Source organism: Brassica napus, chromosome A7, assembly GCF_020379485.1.
Source record: "Brassica napus cultivar Da-Ae chromosome A7, Da-Ae, whole genome shotgun sequence".
Classification (NCBI taxonomy): domain Eukaryota; kingdom Viridiplantae; phylum Streptophyta; class Magnoliopsida; order Brassicales; family Brassicaceae; genus Brassica; species Brassica napus.
Window position 1 is genome coordinate 10,590,717 of NC_063440.1, and position 19,580 is coordinate 10,610,296.

The 19,580-nt window shown below is 30.6% G+C and overlaps 1 protein-coding gene and 9 non-coding genes across 10 annotated transcripts; all 10 read right to left on the reverse strand.

The window, feature by feature from the left end:
• Nucleotides 1-4,039: 4,039 nt before the first annotated feature.
• Nucleotides 4,040-6,105, reverse strand: LOC106356187 (heavy metal-associated isoprenylated plant protein 4). The gene is made up of 4 exons (XM_013795988.3): nucleotides 5,548-6,105; nucleotides 4,849-5,057; nucleotides 4,662-4,749; nucleotides 4,040-4,530 (listed from the first exon to the last, which is right to left on the reverse strand). The coding sequence occupies exons 1-4, from the start codon at nucleotides 5,666-5,668 to the stop codon at nucleotides 4,133-4,135; spliced, it is 816 nt and encodes a 271-aa protein (XP_013651442.2). The 5' UTR covers nucleotides 5,669-6,105; the 3' UTR covers nucleotides 4,040-4,132.
• A 3,033-nt stretch (nucleotides 6,106-9,138) lies between these two features.
• Nucleotides 9,139-9,210, reverse strand: TRNAP-UGG. Its single transcript has one exon. It is a non-coding gene; the product is annotated as a tRNA-Pro (tRNA).
• A 535-nt stretch (nucleotides 9,211-9,745) lies between these two features.
• On the reverse strand, nucleotides 9,746-9,817 carry TRNAP-UGG. Its single transcript has one exon. It is a non-coding gene; the product is annotated as a tRNA-Pro (tRNA).
• Nucleotides 9,818-10,342: 525 nt separating this feature from the next.
• On the reverse strand, nucleotides 10,343-10,414 carry TRNAP-UGG. Its single transcript has one exon. It is a non-coding gene; the product is annotated as a tRNA-Pro (tRNA).
• A 535-nt stretch (nucleotides 10,415-10,949) lies between these two features.
• On the reverse strand, nucleotides 10,950-11,021 carry TRNAP-UGG. Its single transcript has one exon. It is a non-coding gene; the product is annotated as a tRNA-Pro (tRNA).
• A 1,085-nt stretch (nucleotides 11,022-12,106) lies between these two features.
• Nucleotides 12,107-12,178, reverse strand: TRNAP-UGG. Its single transcript has one exon. It is a non-coding gene; the product is annotated as a tRNA-Pro (tRNA).
• A 1,714-nt stretch (nucleotides 12,179-13,892) lies between these two features.
• TRNAP-UGG lies at nucleotides 13,893-13,964 on the reverse strand. Its single transcript has one exon. It is a non-coding gene; the product is annotated as a tRNA-Pro (tRNA).
• A 1,138-nt stretch (nucleotides 13,965-15,102) lies between these two features.
• TRNAP-UGG lies at nucleotides 15,103-15,174 on the reverse strand. The gene has a single exon. It is a non-coding gene; the product is annotated as a tRNA-Pro (tRNA).
• Nucleotides 15,175-15,698: 524 nt separating this feature from the next.
• On the reverse strand, nucleotides 15,699-15,770 carry TRNAP-UGG. Its single transcript has one exon. It is a non-coding gene; the product is annotated as a tRNA-Pro (tRNA).
• Nucleotides 15,771-16,322: 552 nt separating this feature from the next.
• On the reverse strand, nucleotides 16,323-16,394 carry TRNAP-UGG. Its single transcript has one exon. It is a non-coding gene; the product is annotated as a tRNA-Pro (tRNA).
• Nucleotides 16,395-19,580: the final 3,186 nt, after the last annotated feature.

The window sequence follows — 19,580 nt, forward strand, 5'->3', positions numbered from 1 at the left end:
TTATAAGTTTCTTTTTTTGAGCAAACTTTTATAAGTTTATAACCTAGCAAGATTATTAAACGATACATATATTAATATGTCTTGAAATAACATATCACATTTTTCCGTATTTTTTTGTTTAGCAAAAACACTTATTTTGATTAACTGACAAGTGTACTACAACAAAAGAATAAAAAAACAGAATCACGTGCAGATGACAAGGCCAACTTTGTTTGTATGCTATAAGATTTGATTAGGTCAAGATTCAAGAAACACTCCAGTTAACAACTAACTGACTCAAACTGTAATATTATCATTTTATGACGTAGCTAGATGAATTCTGAAATTTGTTTCAGAATTTATGCGAAGATCATTGGGTTTATCCGTATAAGAAAATGAGAACAATAAGCAATATACCTTATATATTAAAACAGAAGTAACAACTTGATTCATGTGTGTTTTTTAGAAAAATTAAAATATTCCTAGAAAATCATATTACATTTAATCTCTAATCTTATCATTTAAATTTTGGGTCTACCAGAAATTTTTATTAGGCTATCAATAATTGGATTTAAACAATAAATGATCCATTATATTTTAGATAGTATAAATTAAATAGATATAATTTAATGTTGTAATACTATACCTCCATATGTTAATTATTTAAATATCTGTGGATGTTAAATTTTAAAATTATGAATATTTTTTAAATAAAAAAAATCATATTATCTAACAATGATTAATCTTTACTACCTTAAACCAATGAAAACAAATTTTAAACTATATAGTTTATTTTAAAAATTAAACAAAAACTAAAGGACAATTCTTATAAATAGACCATTTTCAAGTTTTGGTCACAAAAATAGACCACAAGGAGGAAAATGACCAAAATGTTTCATTTAATAGGTAAAAGGACACTAATACCCTAGATATATAAAAATATAATTTTTTTTATAGTTTTAGATTATATGTTTTCAAATTCCAACTTTTTTCTAAACTTTTTTTTGAATTTTGTTTTTGAATTTTTTTTTGAAATTTTCTTTTTGTAATTTTTTTTAAATTTTTTTTTTTCAAAATTTTAATATTTAATTTTTATTTTAAACCTCAATACCAAATCTCCACCCCTTAACTTTAAACCCTAAGGTTTGAATTAGTTGACTCTAGGGGTATAAGTGTATATTTACCTCTTTAATGAAATATTTTGGTCATTTTGATTCTTAGAGTCTCTATTTGTGATATAAACTTTTTTAGTGCTATCCTAGGGTATTTCCCAAAACTAAATGTTTAATTATTTACTCGATAATATAAATCTGTGAAGCGAAAAGATTAATTTTTTAAAAACTTTCTAAAGTTGTGAAATGTTACAATATTTTTGAATATTACAATAAAAAAATATTTTAATAATCTTTATATATATAGTTACGATTTTAATAATGAAATATTAATCCAAAAATATATATATAGAAAAAATACAAATACATGTGAAAGTTTGAAACAATCTATTCAATGAAAAAATATACCGTAAATTTTATTATATTTTAAAAATTGATAGACACATATATATTATAATATATACCAATTTAGAATTGAAAACAAAATATTTATATAAAAATAAATGAAAAACAAAACAGGCGCGGCTGCGCGTATCGAGATCTAGTCTTCTCTATTATAAAAGAAGTACAATTTTTATCTACTATAAAAAAAATCATACTAGGTCTATTTCGTTAGTTACATCTATTTGATTATTTATATTAATCTATTAAATATATAACATTTCTAAAAACTCTTAATAATTATAAGAATATTAATAATAAATTAATTTAACTGTAAATTTAAATTTTCTCTATTAAAAGAGAAATGCAATTTTTATCTACCATAAAAAGTCATACTAGATATATTTCATCAGTTACATCTATTTTATTATTTATATTAATATATAACATTTCTAAAAACTCCTAATAATCATAAGGATATTTATAATAGATTAATTTTAACAGTAAATTTAAATTTTACTTTTAGGTATAACAAACTCTGTTTAGAAAAAATCTAACAAAATCTAGCAAAATCTTACTAAATTTTTTAAATATTAATTTAAATTAATGCATTGATTAATTTCGTAATTAGTAATATAGTATTATTATAAATTAATGTTACATAAATGTTTTTATTACAAAACAAAAAGAAAGAAATTCTATGCTATTTTATAAGTTTTATAATTGTAGTCTATATTAAATTAAAATTAAAGTAATATATGTATTAAATATGAAGATTATATTAAATTGGTAAATTTTACATATTAAAAAATTTATTTTCATTTAAATAAATAAACAAAATAATAAGTTATCTGCACGGACATGCGGGTGAAAATCTTTTCTTTTAACACTAGTATTTCATTAAAATAGAAGTAACAGAAATTACAAGGATTGAAAACCAGGGGCGGATGCATGTGTACCGGTACGGGGTCACGTGCCCCCTACTATTTTTTATTTTCCTTGAATAACTTAGGCAAATTTTATTAAATTGTTTGTAGTTCAGTGAAGAAACATAAAGAGTGCCCCCAATTTAAATTTGTTTTTGTTCTTTTAAGTAGTGTGCCCCCAACTGAAAACGTTTCTAGGTCCGCCACTGTAATGAAAACAATCAGAAAACTTAGGAGATGTAGAAACAAGACTTAACAAAAAAAAATGACTAAGCCATGAAGGAGACTCCAATATATGATTGAAATCTATCCTCTAAGATCACACTATCTGCAATGAGCTTAGCTCCTTTATGATTATGAGGAGAGTGGAGCTGCATATTGCAATCCAAAAAATCATGCAATATTTGATACTTGCGTTGTAGGAGTAACGAAAATTTTGGACTTGTACTTGACTAGTTAAAAACAATTATATGTTATTTCGAGTATTTACTGAAAAATGAGTTACTTGCAAAATACTTGCTCCAATCTATTAATTACTATTTGCGAGTATTTATGAGTTATGTACAAGTACTTGTGAGCTACGCACATGTAGTTTTGAGTATTTAAGAATTACCTGCTAAATTATACTTTACTAAAAATGAGCATAAGAGTTTATTTTGTTTATTCTACTAGGAAAAAAATAAGACTTACTGTTAACGAAATATTTGTGAATATCACAAAGGAGAAAAATGAATAAGCATAATTCTCTCTGTAAGAGCATTATTTACTTCTCACAAATAACAAAAATATCTTCTCTGAACAAGTAACATGTAATATCAAGCCGACTAACTAATTTTTTTTCATACTTGTTACTTGATTTGTATTTTCAAGTATCTAAATTCTATTATTTTGTACCCGGTCGACTTGACAACGACGAGTACTTGAAAAACTGAGACGAGTATTGAACGAGTAACGAGTATAAAGCGAGTAACGAGTATTTGTGCCCAACCCTAAATACATGTCAAACATGACTAATAACATAATCAGCTATATAACACTTTTAGAGAACATGTAGCATAAAGATATATATATATATATATATATATATATAATGTAGACAATTTTGTTTAATTCTAATAAATTATAGTGTTAAAAATTTTAGTCGGATAATCTAATAAAAATGTACCCAAGAGTAAATTTTGAAAATTTAGTTCTAGCTTTTAATACATTAATCACATATTTAATATTCTATTTAAAATACGCTATGTATATAATTCACTTCTCAGAAACATGAAGACATACATTTTTGATTAATATTGTGAATGTAAAAATTGAGGAATTACTTTTGCAAACGTGAAAACGTGATCAGGTGCTCTATTACTCATCACCAGTGTTTTCAATTTACATTTGCTATAATAAAAAAGACACTTTAATGCATTGTGAAATAAATCTGAAACACATTATTTCCAAATTGTGCTAATAGATTTTACTCTGATTTTATAAACAAAAGTAAAATTATATTAAAAGTTTTACAGCTCTAGTTTAATCATGTCGATTTTTAGTGATCCAATAACAAAATAATATTTTCACTTCTATGACTGGTTCATTTCTAATACATATTCAACAGCATGTCAACACATCATTCTAATTTGTATCATAATATTTTGAGGGTTAATTGTATAATTTCTCATGTAAGCACGGCATCACGAACATTTAACAATGTAAGTAGACCAGTTACAAAAAAAAACAATGTAACTAGACAATGCAACAAGCATTAGGGTTTTCATCACTGAACAACTGTGGAGCGTAGACGTAATGGACGAAGTAAGGTATGTTTCCATCTTTATCTTTCTGGCCCTCAACTTTCACTTTCTCTTTGAATTCCACAATTTGAGTAGTCGTTTTGGTCACTTCTACTTTGACCTCTCCTTTCTTCTTTTGCTCCTCTTCTTCCTTTTTCTTTTTTTCCTCTTCTTCCTTCTTCTTTTTCTTTTCCTCTTCTTCTTTCTTCTTCTCTTCTTCTGTCTTTGAGCTTACTATCTCTGCATGTTTGTGAACTTTCTTCCTTATATAGGTTAAAAGTTTTGCAGATTCTATCGTCCCTTGTACCGTTAGCGTTTGGGCTTTTGTATCAGTTTTCACTATGTGGATAGCTGCCAAATAATCAATTTAGAATCGAACAGCCATACTAATCAATATAAAAACAAAATAGGATCGTTTGAATTTGAATGCTATATATGCTTTCCCTTTCATTTGAAAAATATTTAAATCCTATTCAACTTACCTTTGTGCTTCAAGAGTTTGTTCTGAAGATCTTTGTCACACTTGGCGCAATGAATGTGTACCTTTAGTACTGTAGTGCGAATAACATCCTGTGGATAATTGTATGAAAACTCCCAAAATTAAAATCCATTCACATGCTGACATGAATAAGGGTAAATATGGTAATGATATTATGCAAGCAAACTAACCTTCTTCACCTCGGTGGTTTTCTTCTCTACCACAGAAGTAGTTGTAGTTGTTGTAGTGGTGGTTTTCTTAACCTCAGAGGGCTTAGGAGAGATGAGCTCAACTTTTTTCTTGCTCCATTTCTCGATTTGCTTGTGAATCTTCACCACTTCTATTTTCCCTTTTACTTTGATTTCGTTCTTCTCCAAATCAACATCCACTCCATGTACCCCTAAAATAATATTATTAACCAAAATGCTATATGAATTATTTAAAAAACACAACGATTGTGATTAAACGAATTAGTCTGAAGAATAACCAAAATGTGATAAATCTAATGCTCTTATCCAATATAATTGCTTGTTGGTTTGGATTGATGGACGAAAATTTGTGTCAAGCTTTGTTACGGCCTCATTTGCCTATGGATAATTTGTATGTACCGCTAACATTAAACCGCCATGCTAATTATGTCTAAAACAGTTTGGACTGGAGACCATAAAAAAAAACATTTTTAAGAAAACTCTCGAACATGAAGGAAAATTCAAATGAAATTAAATCAAAATATTACTACACATCCAAGGCTCAAAGTTTATACCTCAGGAAGAGAGACTATAATAAGCATCTTTTGCTTCTTTTCTTTAAACGAGTTGAACTACTACTTTGTAGTTACATGCTATTAACTTGTAAACTTGGGGACATTAACTTAAACAAAGAGGCCTAACCTTGAAAACGAAGGAGAGGCTTTTTGATGTCGCATGCACATTTCCCGCAGTGAAGGTGAACCTTGTAAACGGCGGTGATGATTTCCTCGCCTTTCTCTTTCTTCTCTTCCTTTTCTCCCATTGTTTTGTTCGTTCTTCAACTCTAAACATCAGTTTGGTCTGATTCGAATATTATTACTTTGTATTGATCATTGGTTAGTCTCTGGTCAAAACAACCGCTCGTAGAAAACGCCAATGACAAGAAACACAAATATTAGGAACTCAATCACGACAAGAAATAGTCTGATAGAATAGAAGTTATCTATAAACTACTTAAAGTATAATTTGAAAAAGGACAATTAACTAGAGACAATAAATAGGTTTAGTTCGAGTTTAAAGGTACAAAGACTGGTTCTATTCCTTTTCGTTATGAAAAAGACATTTAACAATTCTTCTTTTAATTCATATGAAAATAGTTGATAACATTATGATATAGAGAAATTTTATAGGATAGCAATTTTTAAGTTTTTATCACAAAAATAGCATTCAATAAAAAAAAAATGACAAAAATAAGTTTTATTAAAGGGTAAAAATAGGATTAACTAATCTAAACTTAGGGTTTAGAGTTAAAGGGTAGGATTTTGGAGATAGAGTTTCAAATTAAAAAAAAACAAAAATAAATATTAAAATTTTCAAAATAAAAAGAAATTGTTTTGGTCATTTTCTTTTTTTAATAGTTATTTTTGTAACAAAAATTTAAAAAGAACTATTCGAGAGAATTGTACTTATATATGTATATATGTTTTACACATTATATATTAACCCACATATACGGGATACACCATTTCGAAGGTATTTTTGTTGAGGATTCACACATCCTCACGATTTTAACCACCGATCCATATGTTTATGAGCCATGCACGAAGACTAAAATAAACTTAAAATTTTGATCACAGAATATATATTTTAGGATTTTATTTTGCTTAACATATATCAGAATAGTAGAATGATCTCACAGATCTGGTTGTATATATCTAGGAAACAGTCCATTTTACCGTACCAACTCTTCCATTACTTGGGTTGAATTTTCCTAAGGGTGGGTCACCAGTTCTAATTGAATTCGTATTTTAGTTTATTCAGCTTGCTGACAAAATTATATATGTGAGATTTGATTCAGTGTAGTGTGTAGATTATACAGCCTACGGTAGATTATCTACCAAAGACGACTCATATTTGGACGCGCGAAAGTGAACTTTGCAAATTTGTTTCTCTCTCATCAACCTTTACTCTTTCTTCTAGACTCTGCCTGGACTTAAACCATCTTCAATGGTTTATTTTATTTTTTACTCTAAAATAGAATAACTCTACAATAGAGTTTGAGTTTGTTCTAATTGAACTCTATTTTAGAGTAGAAAACAGAGTGATGAACAAACAAAAAAACAAATTACTCTATATTTGGAGTAAACCTATTTTTCACTCTATTATAGAGTGAAAAATAGAGTATCATTGGAGCATTTTTACTCTAAACTCTATTTTAGAGTGAAAAATAGAGTGGGGTTGGAGATGCCCTTAGATTCCAGTGCTTTTTATTGAATATGGAAAATGATCTTATTGATAGACTGGTTATACACTTATTTACATGAGCATAATAATAGCATAAGGAAATAATATAGTGTGCAATTAAATATGAGTAAATATTGTATCAATCAAGGGGACTGAAGGAATATTCTAAAATGCCCCCCAAGATGGAGCACCACTGGTGAGTCCAATCTTGATAGACATGTTTAGAGGTGGGCGTTCGGATACCCATTCGGGTTTGGTTCAGATCTAATCGGATTCGGGTTTTTGGTTTTAAAGATTTCAGCCCTATTCGGATATTTCTAAAGTTCGGTTCGGGTTCGGTTCAGGTTCGGATAACCCATTTAAATTATATTTAAAATTTTAATATTCATTATATGCTTAAAATTTCTCATAATCTATAAAAAAAATAATATATTACATATAAATTTATATAATATATGTCAAAATACCTAAAATTAACATTTAAATTAGTTTTATTTGAATATTTGGATAGAAAATCAATAGCTATTTCAAGCATTTTGGTGTTTTGAATATATTTTTAGCTATTTTAGACATTTACTTTTGACTATTTATGTATATTTTCAAGTATTTTAGATAACTTAAAAGTATCTTATATATTTTGGATGTTTTTAATATATATGGCTACAGTTCAATCAGTTGACTTTTGGACTTAGTACATAATTGTTTTTGAGAGCTTGGTTGTATGTAATATAGACTAGGTAATTTTTAGAAATTACATAATGTGATTCGTTACAAAACTCGACCAAAGAAAAATTGACATGCAATACCTATAAGCATCTATCAATGCAACATACTATCGAAAAATATCAATGGGGCATTCCGAGAATCGAACTCGGGACCTCTCGCACCCAAAGCGAGAATCATACCACTAGACCAAATGCGCGATTGCTAAGCATATTAGATACATGGTTGAAGGTCATATTATTGGCACTTTGTAAGCATGTTCTCTTAGTTGACTTATTCCAAATAATAAAGGCTAAATATGATATTCAGAAATCTGTGCGACAATTTTTGTTTATCTTTACCAACCTTTGGTGACAAGAGAAAACTGCAAGTTTTAAGGTCCTTGTAAGAAATTTACAAGGATAAAAAAGTTGCTTTTGGCGACTCTAAAAGTTTAACGTTTAGTATTACAAACTATATTTTTCATTGTTGAATCAATTTACTCAGTGTGCTATATTTTCTGTTTTTCCAAACAAAACCATGATTACAAGTTGCGTACGGCTTATTTTTAATCAGTTTACTATTCGGACCTACTACATATATTTTCAGAGAGGGTTGTATGTAATATAGACTAGGTAATTTTTTAGAAATTACGGAATGTGATTTGTTACAAAACAAGCCAAAAGAAAAATTCACATGCAATACCTATAAGCTTCTATCAATGCATCATACTATAAAAAACAATATCAATGGGGAATTCCGAGAATCGAACTCGGGACCTCTCGCACCCAAAGCGAGAATCATACCACTAGACCAAATGCCCGATTGCTTGGATTATTAGATACATGGTTGAAGCTCACGGTATTGGCAATTTGAGAGCAGGTTCTCTTAGTTGACTTAATCAAATAATAAAGGCTGAATATGATATTCAGAAATCTGTGCGACTATTTTTGTTTATCTTTACCAAACTTTGGTGACAAGAGAAAACTGCCAGTTTGATGGCCCATGTAAGAAGATTACTACCATAAAGGGGTTGCTTTTGGTGAGTCTAAAAGTTTGACGGTTAGTTTTTCAAACTATTTTTTTTTCATTTTCTTAAGCCCGTATACTCGGTGTACAATAGTTTCTGTTTTCCACAAAAAACTAGGATTAAAAGTTTTCTATGGGTTTAGTTCAATCTGTTGACTTTTGGGACCTAGTACACTAGGGAGAGGGTTGTATGTAATATAGACTAGGTAATTTTTAGAAACTACGGAATGTGATTTGTTGCAAAACCTGACAAAATAAAAATTGACATGCAATACCGATGAGCTGGTATGAATGAAACATATTATCGAAAATATCTATGGGGCATTCCGAGAATCGAACTCGGGACCTCTCGCACCCAAAGCGAGAATCATACCACTAGACCAAATGCCCAATTGCTAAGCTTATTAGATAAATGGATGAAGGTCACAGTATTGGCACTTAGTGAGCATGTTCTCTTAGTTGACTTTATCCAAATAATGAAGAGCGAATATGACATTCATAAATCTGTTCGGCCATTATTTTAGTCTTTGCCAGCCTTTGGAGACAAGAAAAAACAACCAGTTTGAAGGTTCCTGTAAGAAATTTACTACAATAAGGGTTTGCTTTTGACGAGTCTAAAATTTTAATGGTAAGTTTTTCAAATTATTATTTTTTTTTTCATTTTTGAAGCTCGTTTACTCAGTTTACAATATTTTGTGTTTTCCCAAACATAACTAGGATTAAAATTGTACATGGCTATAGTTCAATCAGTTGACTTTTAGACTTAGTACATAACTTTTTTGGAGAGCTTGGTTGTATTTAATATAGACTAGGTAACTTTTAGAAATTACATAATGTGATTCGTTACAAAACCCGACCAAAGAAAAATTGACATGCAATACCTATAAGCATCTATCAATGCAACATACTATCAAAAAATATCAATGGGGCATTCCGAGAATCGAACTCGGGACCTCTCGCACCCAAAGCGAGAATCATACCACTAGACCAAATGCCCGATTGCTAAGCATATTAGATACATGGTTGAAGGTCACATTATTGTCACTTTGTAAGCATGTTCTCTTAGTTGACTTAATTCAAATAATAAAGGCTAAATATGATATTCAGAAATTTGTGCGACTATTTTTGTTAATCTTTACCAAACTTTGGTGACAAGAGAAAACTGCCAGTTTGATGGCCCATGTAAGAAGATTACTACCATAAAGGGTTTGCTTTTGGTGAGTCTAAAAGTTTGACGATTCGTTTTTTAAACTATTTTTTTTTCACTTGTTTAAGCCTGTATACTCGGTGTACAATAGTTTCTGTTTTCCACAAAAAAACTAGGATTAAAAGTTTTCTATGGATTTAGTTCAATCTGTTGACTTTTGGGACCTAGTACACTTGGGAGAGGGTTGTATGTAATATAGAATAGGTAATTTTTAGAAATTACGGAATGTGATTTTATGCAAAACTTGACAAAATAAAAATTGACATGGAATCCTATGAGCTGGTATGAATGAAACATATTATCAAAAATATCAATGGGGCATTCCGAGAATCGAACTCGGGACCTCTCGCACCCAAAGCGAGAATCATACCACTAGACCAAATGCCCAATTGCTAAGCTTATTAGATACATGGTTGAAGGTCACAGTATTGGCACTTTGTGAGCATGTTCTCTTAGTTGACTTTATCCAAATAATGAAGAGAGAATATGACATTCATAAATCTGTTCGGCCATTATTTTAGTCTTTGCCAGCCTTTGGAGACAGGAGAAAACAACCAGTTTGAAGGTTCCTGTAAGAAATATACTACAATAAAGGTTTGCTTTTGACGAGTCCAAAATTTTAATGGTAAGTTTTTCAAATTATTATTATTTTTTTCATTTTTGAAGCTCGTTTACTCAGTTTACAATATTTTGTGTTTTCCCAAACATAACTAGGACTAAAATTGTACATGGCTATAGTTCAATCAGTTGACTTTTGGACTTAGTACATAATTTTTTTGGAGAGCTTGGATGTATTTAATATAGACTAGGTAATTTTTAGAAATTACATAATGTGATCCGTTACAAAACCCGACCAAAGAAAAATTGACATGAAATACCTATAACCATCTATCAATGCAACATAGTATTGAAAAATATCAATGGGGCATTCCGAGAATCGAACTCGGGACCTCTCGCACCCAAAGCGAGAATCATACCACTAGACCAAATGCCCGACTGCTAAGCATATTAGATACATGGTTGAAGGTCACATTATTGGCACTTTGTAAGCATGTTCTCTTAGTTGACTTAATCCAAAAAATAAAGGCTAAATATGATATTCAGAAATCTGTGCGACTATTTTTGTTTATCTTTACCAACCTTTGGTGACAAGAGAAAACTGCAAGTTTTAAGGTCCTTGTAAAAAGTTTGCTTTTGGCGACTCTAAAAGTTTAACATTTAGTATTTCAAACTATATTTTTCATTGTTGAATCCCGTTTACTCAGTATGCTATATTTTCTGTTTTTCCAAACAAAACCATGATTACAAGTTGCATACGGCTTATGTTTAATCAGATTACTATTCGGACCTAGTACATATATTTTCGGAGAGGGTGTATGTAATATAGACTAGGTAATTTTTAGAAATTACGGAATGTGATTTGTTACAAAACCAGCCAAAAGAAAAATTCACATGCAATACCTATAAGCTTCTATCAATGCATCATACTACAAAAAAAAATATCAATGGGGCATTCCGAGAATCGAACTCGGGACCTCTCGCACCCAAAGCGAGAATCATACCACTAGACCAAATCCCGATTGCTTAGATTATTAGGTACACGGTTGAAAGTCACAGTATTGGCACTTTGCAAGCATGTTCTCTTAGTTGACTTAATCCAAATAATAAAGGCTGAATAAGATATTCAGAAATCTGTGCGACTATTGGTGACAAGAGAAAACTGCCAGTTTGATGGCCCATGTAAGAAGATTACTACCATAAAGGGTTTGCTTTTGGTGAGTCTAAAAGTTTGACGGTTAGTTTTTCAAACTATTTTTTTTTTCATTTGTTTAAGCCCGTATACTTGGTGTACAATAGTTTCTGTTTTCCACAAAAAACTAGGATTAAAAGTTTTCTATGGATTTAGTTCAATCTGTTGACTTTTGGGACCTAGTACACTTGGGAGAGGGTTGTATGTAATATAGAATAGGTAATTTTTAGAAATTATGGAATGTGATTTTATGCAAAACTTGCAAAATAAAAATTGACATGGAATCCTATGAGCTGGTATGAATGAAACATATTATCAAAAATATCAATGGGGCATTCCGAGAATCGAACTCGGGACCTCTCGCACCCAAAGCGAGAATCATACCACTAGACCAAATGCCCAATTGCTAAGCTTATTAGATACATGGTTGAAGGTCACAGTATTGGCACTTTGTGAGCATGTTCTCTTAGTTGACTTTATCCAAATAATGAAGAGAGAATATGGCATTCATAAATCTGTTCGGCCATTATTTTAGTCTTTGCCAGCCTTTGGAGACAGGAGAAAACAACCAGTTTGAAGGTTCCTGTAAGAAATATACTACAATAAAGGTTTGCTTTTGACGAGTCCAAAATTTTAATGGTAAGTTTTTCAAATTATTATTATTTTTTTCATTTTTGAAGCTCGTTTACTCAGTTTACAATATTTTGTGTTTTCCCAAACATAACTAGGACTAAAATTGTACATGGCTATAGTTCAATCAGTTGACTTTTGGACTTAGTACATAATTTTTTTGGAGAGCTTGGTTGTATTTAATATAGACTAGGTAATTTTTAGAAATTACATAATGTGATCCGTTACAAAACCCGACCAAAGAAAATTGACATGAAATACCTATAAGCATCTATCAATGCAACATACTATCGAAAAATATCAATGGGGCATTCTGAGAATCGAACTTGGGACCTCTCGCACCCAAAGCGAGAATCATACCACTAGACCAAATGACCGATTGCTAAGCATATTAGATACATGTTTGAAGGTCACATTATTGTCACTTTGTAAGCATGTTCTCTTAGTTGACTTAATCCAAATAATAAAGGCTAAATATGATATTCAGAAATCTGTGCGACTATTTTTGTTTATCTTTACCAACCTTTGGTGACAAGAGAAAACTGCAAGAAATTTACAAGGATAAAAAACTTTGCTTTTGGCGACTCTAAAAGTTTAACGTTTAGTATTTCAAACTATATTTTTCATTGTTGAATCCCGTTTACTCAGTGTGCTATATTTTCTGTTTTTCCAAACAAAACCATGATTACAAGTTGCATACTGCTTATGTTTAATCAGTTTACTATTCGGACCTAGTACATATATTTTCGGAGAGGGTTGTATGTAATATAGACTAGGTAATTTTTTTAGAAATTACGGAATGTGATTTGTTAAAAAACCAGCCAAAAGAAAAATTCACATGCAATACCTATAAGCTTCTATCAATGCATCATACTATAAAAAATATCAATGGGGCTTTCCGAGAATCAAACTCGGGACCTCTCGCACCCAAAGCAAGAATCATACCACTAGACCAAATGCCCGATTGCTTTGATTATTAGGTACACGGTCGAAGTCACAGTATTGGCACTTTGTGAGCATGTTCTCTTTGTTGACTTAATCCAAATAATAAAGGCTGAATAAGATATTCAGAAATCTGTCCGACTATTTTTGTTAATCTTTACCAAATTTTGGTGACAAGAGAAAACTGCCAGTTTGATGGCCCATGTAAGAAGATTACTACCATAAAGGGTTTGCTTTTGGTTAGTCTAAAATTTTGACTGTTAGTTTTTCAAACTATTTTTTTTTTCATTTGTTTAAGCCCGTTTACTCGGTGTACAATAGTTTCTGTTTTCCACAAAAAATAGGATTAAAAGTTTTCTATGGATTTAGTTCAATCTGTTGACTTTTGGGACCTAGTACACTTGGGAGAGGGTTGTATTTAATATAGAATAGGTAATTTTTAGAAATTACGGAATGTGATTTTATGAAAAACTTGACAAATAAAAATTGACATGGAATACCTATGAGCTGGTATGAATGAAACATATTATCAAAAATATCAATGGGGCATTCCGAGAATCGAACTCGGGACCTCTCGCACCCAAAGCGAGAATCATACCACTAGACCAAATGCCCAATTGCTAAGCTTATTAGATACATGGTTGAAGGTCACAGTATTGGCACTTTGTGAGCATGTTCTCTTAGTTGACTTTATCCAAATAATGAAGAGCGAATATGACATTCATAAATCTGTTCGGCCATTATTTTAGTCTTTACCAGCCTTTGGAGACAGGAGAAAACAACCAGTTTGAAGGTTCCTGTAAGAAAATTACTACAATAAGGGTTGGCATTTGACGTGTCTAAACTTTTAACGGTTAGTTTTTCAAATTTTTATTTTTTTTCATTTTTTGAAGCTCCTTTACTCAGTTTACAATATTTTGTGTTTTCCCAAACATAACTAGGACTAAAATTGTACATGGCTATAGTTCAATCAGTTGACTTTTGGACTTAGTACATAATTTTTTTGGAGAGTTCGGTTGTATTTAATATAGACTAGGTAATTTTTACAAATTACATAATGTGATCCGTTACAAAACCCGACCAAAGAAAAACTGACATGCAATACCTATAAGCATCTATCAATGCAACATAATATCGAAAAATATCAATGGGGCATTCCGAGAATCAAACTCGGGACCTCTCGCACCCAAAGCGAGAATCATACCACTAGACCAAATGCCCGATTGCTAAGCATATTAGATATATGGTTGAGCTCACATTATTGGCACTTTGTGAGCATGTTCTCTTAGTTGACTAAATCCAAATAATAAAGGCTAAATATTATACTCAGAAATCTGTGGGACAATTTTTGTTTATCTTTACCAACCTTTGGTGAAAAAAGGAAAACTGCCAGTTTTATGGTTCCTGTAAGAAATTTACTAGGATAAAAAGTTTGATTTTGGCGACTCTAAAAGTTTAAATTTTAGTATTTCAAACTATATTTTTCATTGTTGAATCCCGTTTACTCAGTGTGCTATATTTTCTGTTTTTCCAAACAAAACCATGATTACAAGTTGCATACTGCTTATGTTTAATCAGTTTACTATTCGGACCTAGTACATATATTTTCGGAGAGGGTTGTATATAATATAGACTAGGTAATTTTTTTAGAAATTACGGAATGTGATTTGTTAAAAAACCAGCCAAAAGAAAAATTCACATGCAATACCTATAAGCTTCTATCAATGCATCATACTATAAAAAAAATATCAATGGGGCATTCCGAGAATCGAACTCGGGACCTCTCGCACCCAAAGCGAGAATCATACCACTAGACCAAATGCCCGATTGCTTGGATTATTAGATACATGGTTGAAGGTCACGGTATTGGCAATTTGAGAGCAGGTTCTCTTAGTTGACTTAATCAAATAATAAAGGCTGAATATGATATTCAGAAATCTGTGCGACTATTTTTGTTTATCTTTACCAAACTTTGGTGACAAGAGAAAACTGCCAGTTTGATGGCCCTTGTAAGAAGATTACTACCATAAAGGGGTTGCTTTTGGTGAGTCTAAAAGTTTGACGGTTAGTTTTTCAAACTATTTTTTTTCATTTTCTTAAGCCCGTATACTCGGTGTACAATAGTTTCTGTTTTCCACAAAAAAACTAGGATTAAAAGTTTTCTATGGGTTTAGTTCAATCTGTTGACTTTTGGGACCTAGTACACTTGGGAGAGGGTTGTATGTAATATAGACTAGGTAATTTTTAGAAACTACGGAATGTGATTTGTTGCAAAACCTGACAAAATAAAAATTGACATGCAATACCGATGAGCTGGTATGAATGAAACATATTATCGAAAATATCTATGGGGCATTCCGAGAATCGAACTCGGGACCTCTCGCACCCAAAGCGAGAATCATACCACTAGACCAAATGCCCAATTGCTAAGCTTATTAGATAAATGGATGAAGGTCACAGTATTGGCACTTAGTGAGCATGTTCTCTTAGTTGACTTTATCAAAATAATGAAGAGCGAATATGACATTCATAAATCTGTTCGGCCATTATTTTAGTCTTTGCCAGCCTTTGGAGACAAGAAAAAACAACCAGTTTGAAGGTTCCTGTAAGAAATTTACTACAATAAGGGTTTGCTTTTGACGAGTCTAAAATTTTAATGGTAATTTTTTCAAATTATTAATTTTTTTTTTCATTTTTGAAGCTCGTTTACTCAGTTTACAATATTTTGTGTTTTCCCAAACATAACTAGGATTAAAATTGTACATGGCTATAGTTCAATCAGTTGACTTTTAGACTTAGTACATAAATTTTTTGGAGAGTTTGGTTGTATTTAATATAGACTAGATAACTTTTAGAAATTACATAATGTGATTTGTTGTTATTTGTTGCAAAACCAGAAAAAAAAAGAAAATTTCACATGAAATATGTACCTATGATCTGGTACGAATGAAACATATTATCGAAAATATCAATGGGGCATTCCGAGAATCGAACTCGGGACCTCTCGCACCCAAAGCGAGAATCATACCACTAGACCAAATGCCCAATTGCTAAGCATATTAGATACATGGTTGAAGGTTACAGTATTGGCACTTTGTGAGCATGTTCTCTTAGTTGACTTTAGCCAAATAATGAAGGATGAATATGATTTTCAGATATCTGTGAACAATTTTTTTTATCTTTGCCAGCCTTTGGTGACAAGAGAAACCTGCCAGTTTTATGGTTCCTGTAAGAAATTTACTATGATAAAAAGTTTGCTTTTGGCTACTTTAAAATATTAACGTTTAGTATTTCAAACTATATTTTTCATTGTTGAAGCCCGTTTACTCAGTGTGCTATATTTTCCAAACAAAACTATGATTAAAAGTTGCATATGGCTTTAGTTCAATCAGTTTACTTTTCGGACCTAGTACATAAATATTTTGGGAGGGTTGTATGTAATATAACTTGGTAATTTTTGAGAAATTACAGAATGTGATTTATTACAAAACCAGTCAAAAGAAAAATTCATATGCAATACATATATGCTTCTATCAATGCATCATACTATCAAAAATGTCAATGGGGCATTCCGAGAATCGAACTCGGTACCTCTCGCATCCAAAGCGAGAATCATACCACTAGACCAAATGCCCGATTGCTTAGATTATTAGACACATGGTTGAAGGTCACGGTATTGACACTTTGTGAGCATGTTCTCTTAGTTGACTTAACCCAAATAATAAAGGCTAAATATGATATTCAGAAATATGTGTGACTATTTTGTTTATCTTTACCAATCTTTGGCGACAAAAGAAACTGCCAGTTTGATGGTTCATGTAAGAAATTTACTACCATAAAGGTTTTGCTTTTTCCGAGTCTAAAATTTTAACGGTTAGTTTTTCAGAAATACAGTATTGGCACTTTGTGAGCATGTTCTCTTAGTTGACTTTAGCCAAATAATGAATGCTCAATATGATTTTCAGAAATCTGTGTGACCATTTTTGTTTTTCTTTACCAGCCTTTGGTGACAAGAGAAATCTGATAGTTTGATGGTTCATGTAAGAAATTTACTACAATAAAATTTTTGCTTTTGGCGAGTCTAAAAGTTTAACGGTTAGGTTTTTAAACTATATTTTTTTCATTGTTGAAGCCCGTTTACTTAGTGTACAATATTTTATGTTTTCCCAAACAAAACTAGGATTAAAAGTTGTATATGGCTTTAGTTCAATAAGTTAACTTTTCGGACTAGTACATAATTTATTTGGAGAGGTTGGTTGTATGTGATATAAACTAGGAAATATTTAGGAAATAATGAATGTGATTTGTTACATGAACAGACCAAAGAAAAATTTACTTGCAATACTTATGAGCTTTTATGAATGCAACATACTATCAAAAAATATCAATGGGGCATTCTGAGAATCGAACTTGGGACCTCTCGCACCAAAGCAAGAATCATACCACTTGACCAAATTTCCGATTGCTAAGCATACTAGATACATGGTTGAAGATAATAGTATTTTCACTTTGTGAGCATGTTCTCTTAATTGACTTTAGCCAAATGATATAAGGCTGAGTATGATATGTTTCTATATATGCAACAACAATTTTCTTTTAGCTTTGCCAGCCTTGGTTGACAAGGGAAAATTGTCAGTTTGACGTTTCTTGGTAGCAATTTACTACAATAAGGTTTGTTTTTGAAGAGTCTCGAAGTTTAACAATTCGTTTTTCAAAGGGTATTTTTTTATGGTTGAAGTCTATTTACTCAAAGTGCAATATTTTTCTACTATTCCCAAACAAAACAAGGATTAAAAGGTTTTATGGTTCAATTTCAATCAGCTACTTTTTGCACCTAATTCATAATTTTGGAAAAAGGTTATATGTATTTATAAGGCTAGGTAATTTTAGGCATTACTGAATGTGATTTCTTACAAAACCAAACCAAGGGAAACATTCACATGCAACACCTATGAGCTTGTATGAAGGAAACATTTTTTCCAGAAAGATCAATGGCGCATTCAGAGAATCAAACTCTCGCACCCAATGAGAGAATCATACCACTAGACCAAATGCCCTATTTCTAAGGATATTAGATATAAGGTTGAAGGTCACACAGTATTGGCACTTTGTGAGCATGTTCTCTTAGTAGAATTTAGAAAAATGATTAAGGCTGAATATGATATTCTTAAATCTATTTCACCATTATTTTATATCATTACCAGTCTTTGGTGACAAGAGAAAACTGCCAGTTTGATTATTTTCGTAAGAAATTAGCTGCAATAAGGGTTTGTTTTTTACGAGTATGAAAGTTTAACGGTTAGTTTTTTCAAACAACTTTTTTTTTCATGGTTGAAGCCCGTTTGGTCAGTGTACAATATGTTTTTGTTTTTTTTTTCTTTCAAAATTATGATTAAAAGTTGTTTATGGATTTAGTTCAGTCTGTTGAATTTTGGACCTAGTACATAAACATCTGGAAAGGGTTGTTAGTAATATAGACTAGGTTATTTTTAAGATTTGCTGAATTTGGTTAGTTACAAAACCATACCAAAGAAACACATGTAATACCTACTAGAGTTTGATCTGTGCACCCGCACAGATGTTTCATTTTGTTTTATTTTATAAATAAATATTTATTTTTTATAAATTGCAATATAAATTTTTATATTTATGAGTATTAAATCATTGTTAACATGAAATTTCTAAATACAGTAATTTTTATAGTTTATATTGAATAATTTTACTTTGTCTCTTAAACCGTCCATTATATCATCTATATTTTAAGAATATAACATGTGAATCCACAGGAATGTGTTTTTATTTTTTCGGTTCAAAATTTCAATGTATGATAAAAAAATTATATATCCTATTCAAACTTTGGTGCTATATATTTTATACTCTCAAACATTTATCATATTGAATTTATATTGGGTTAATATTTATATGAAATATACGTAAAATAATATATTTCATATTAATTCATATTTTAATTATTTATTATATAAATGATTTTTATGTGGCTTTTGCTTTTTAGTTATTACTAATAAGTGCTAAGAAATATAACTAATCTTTAAAACAATATTATGTTCTAAATTTAGTAAATGAATGCTTAAATAGATTTAGGTGGCTTTATAGTTGTTTTTGTCATTTTAATTAATTAGTTATTAATAATATAACATTAATATATTTAAAACGATTTTTCATGGGTATATCTTGTTTACAAATCAATATAGAATTAATTTTTTATCATGT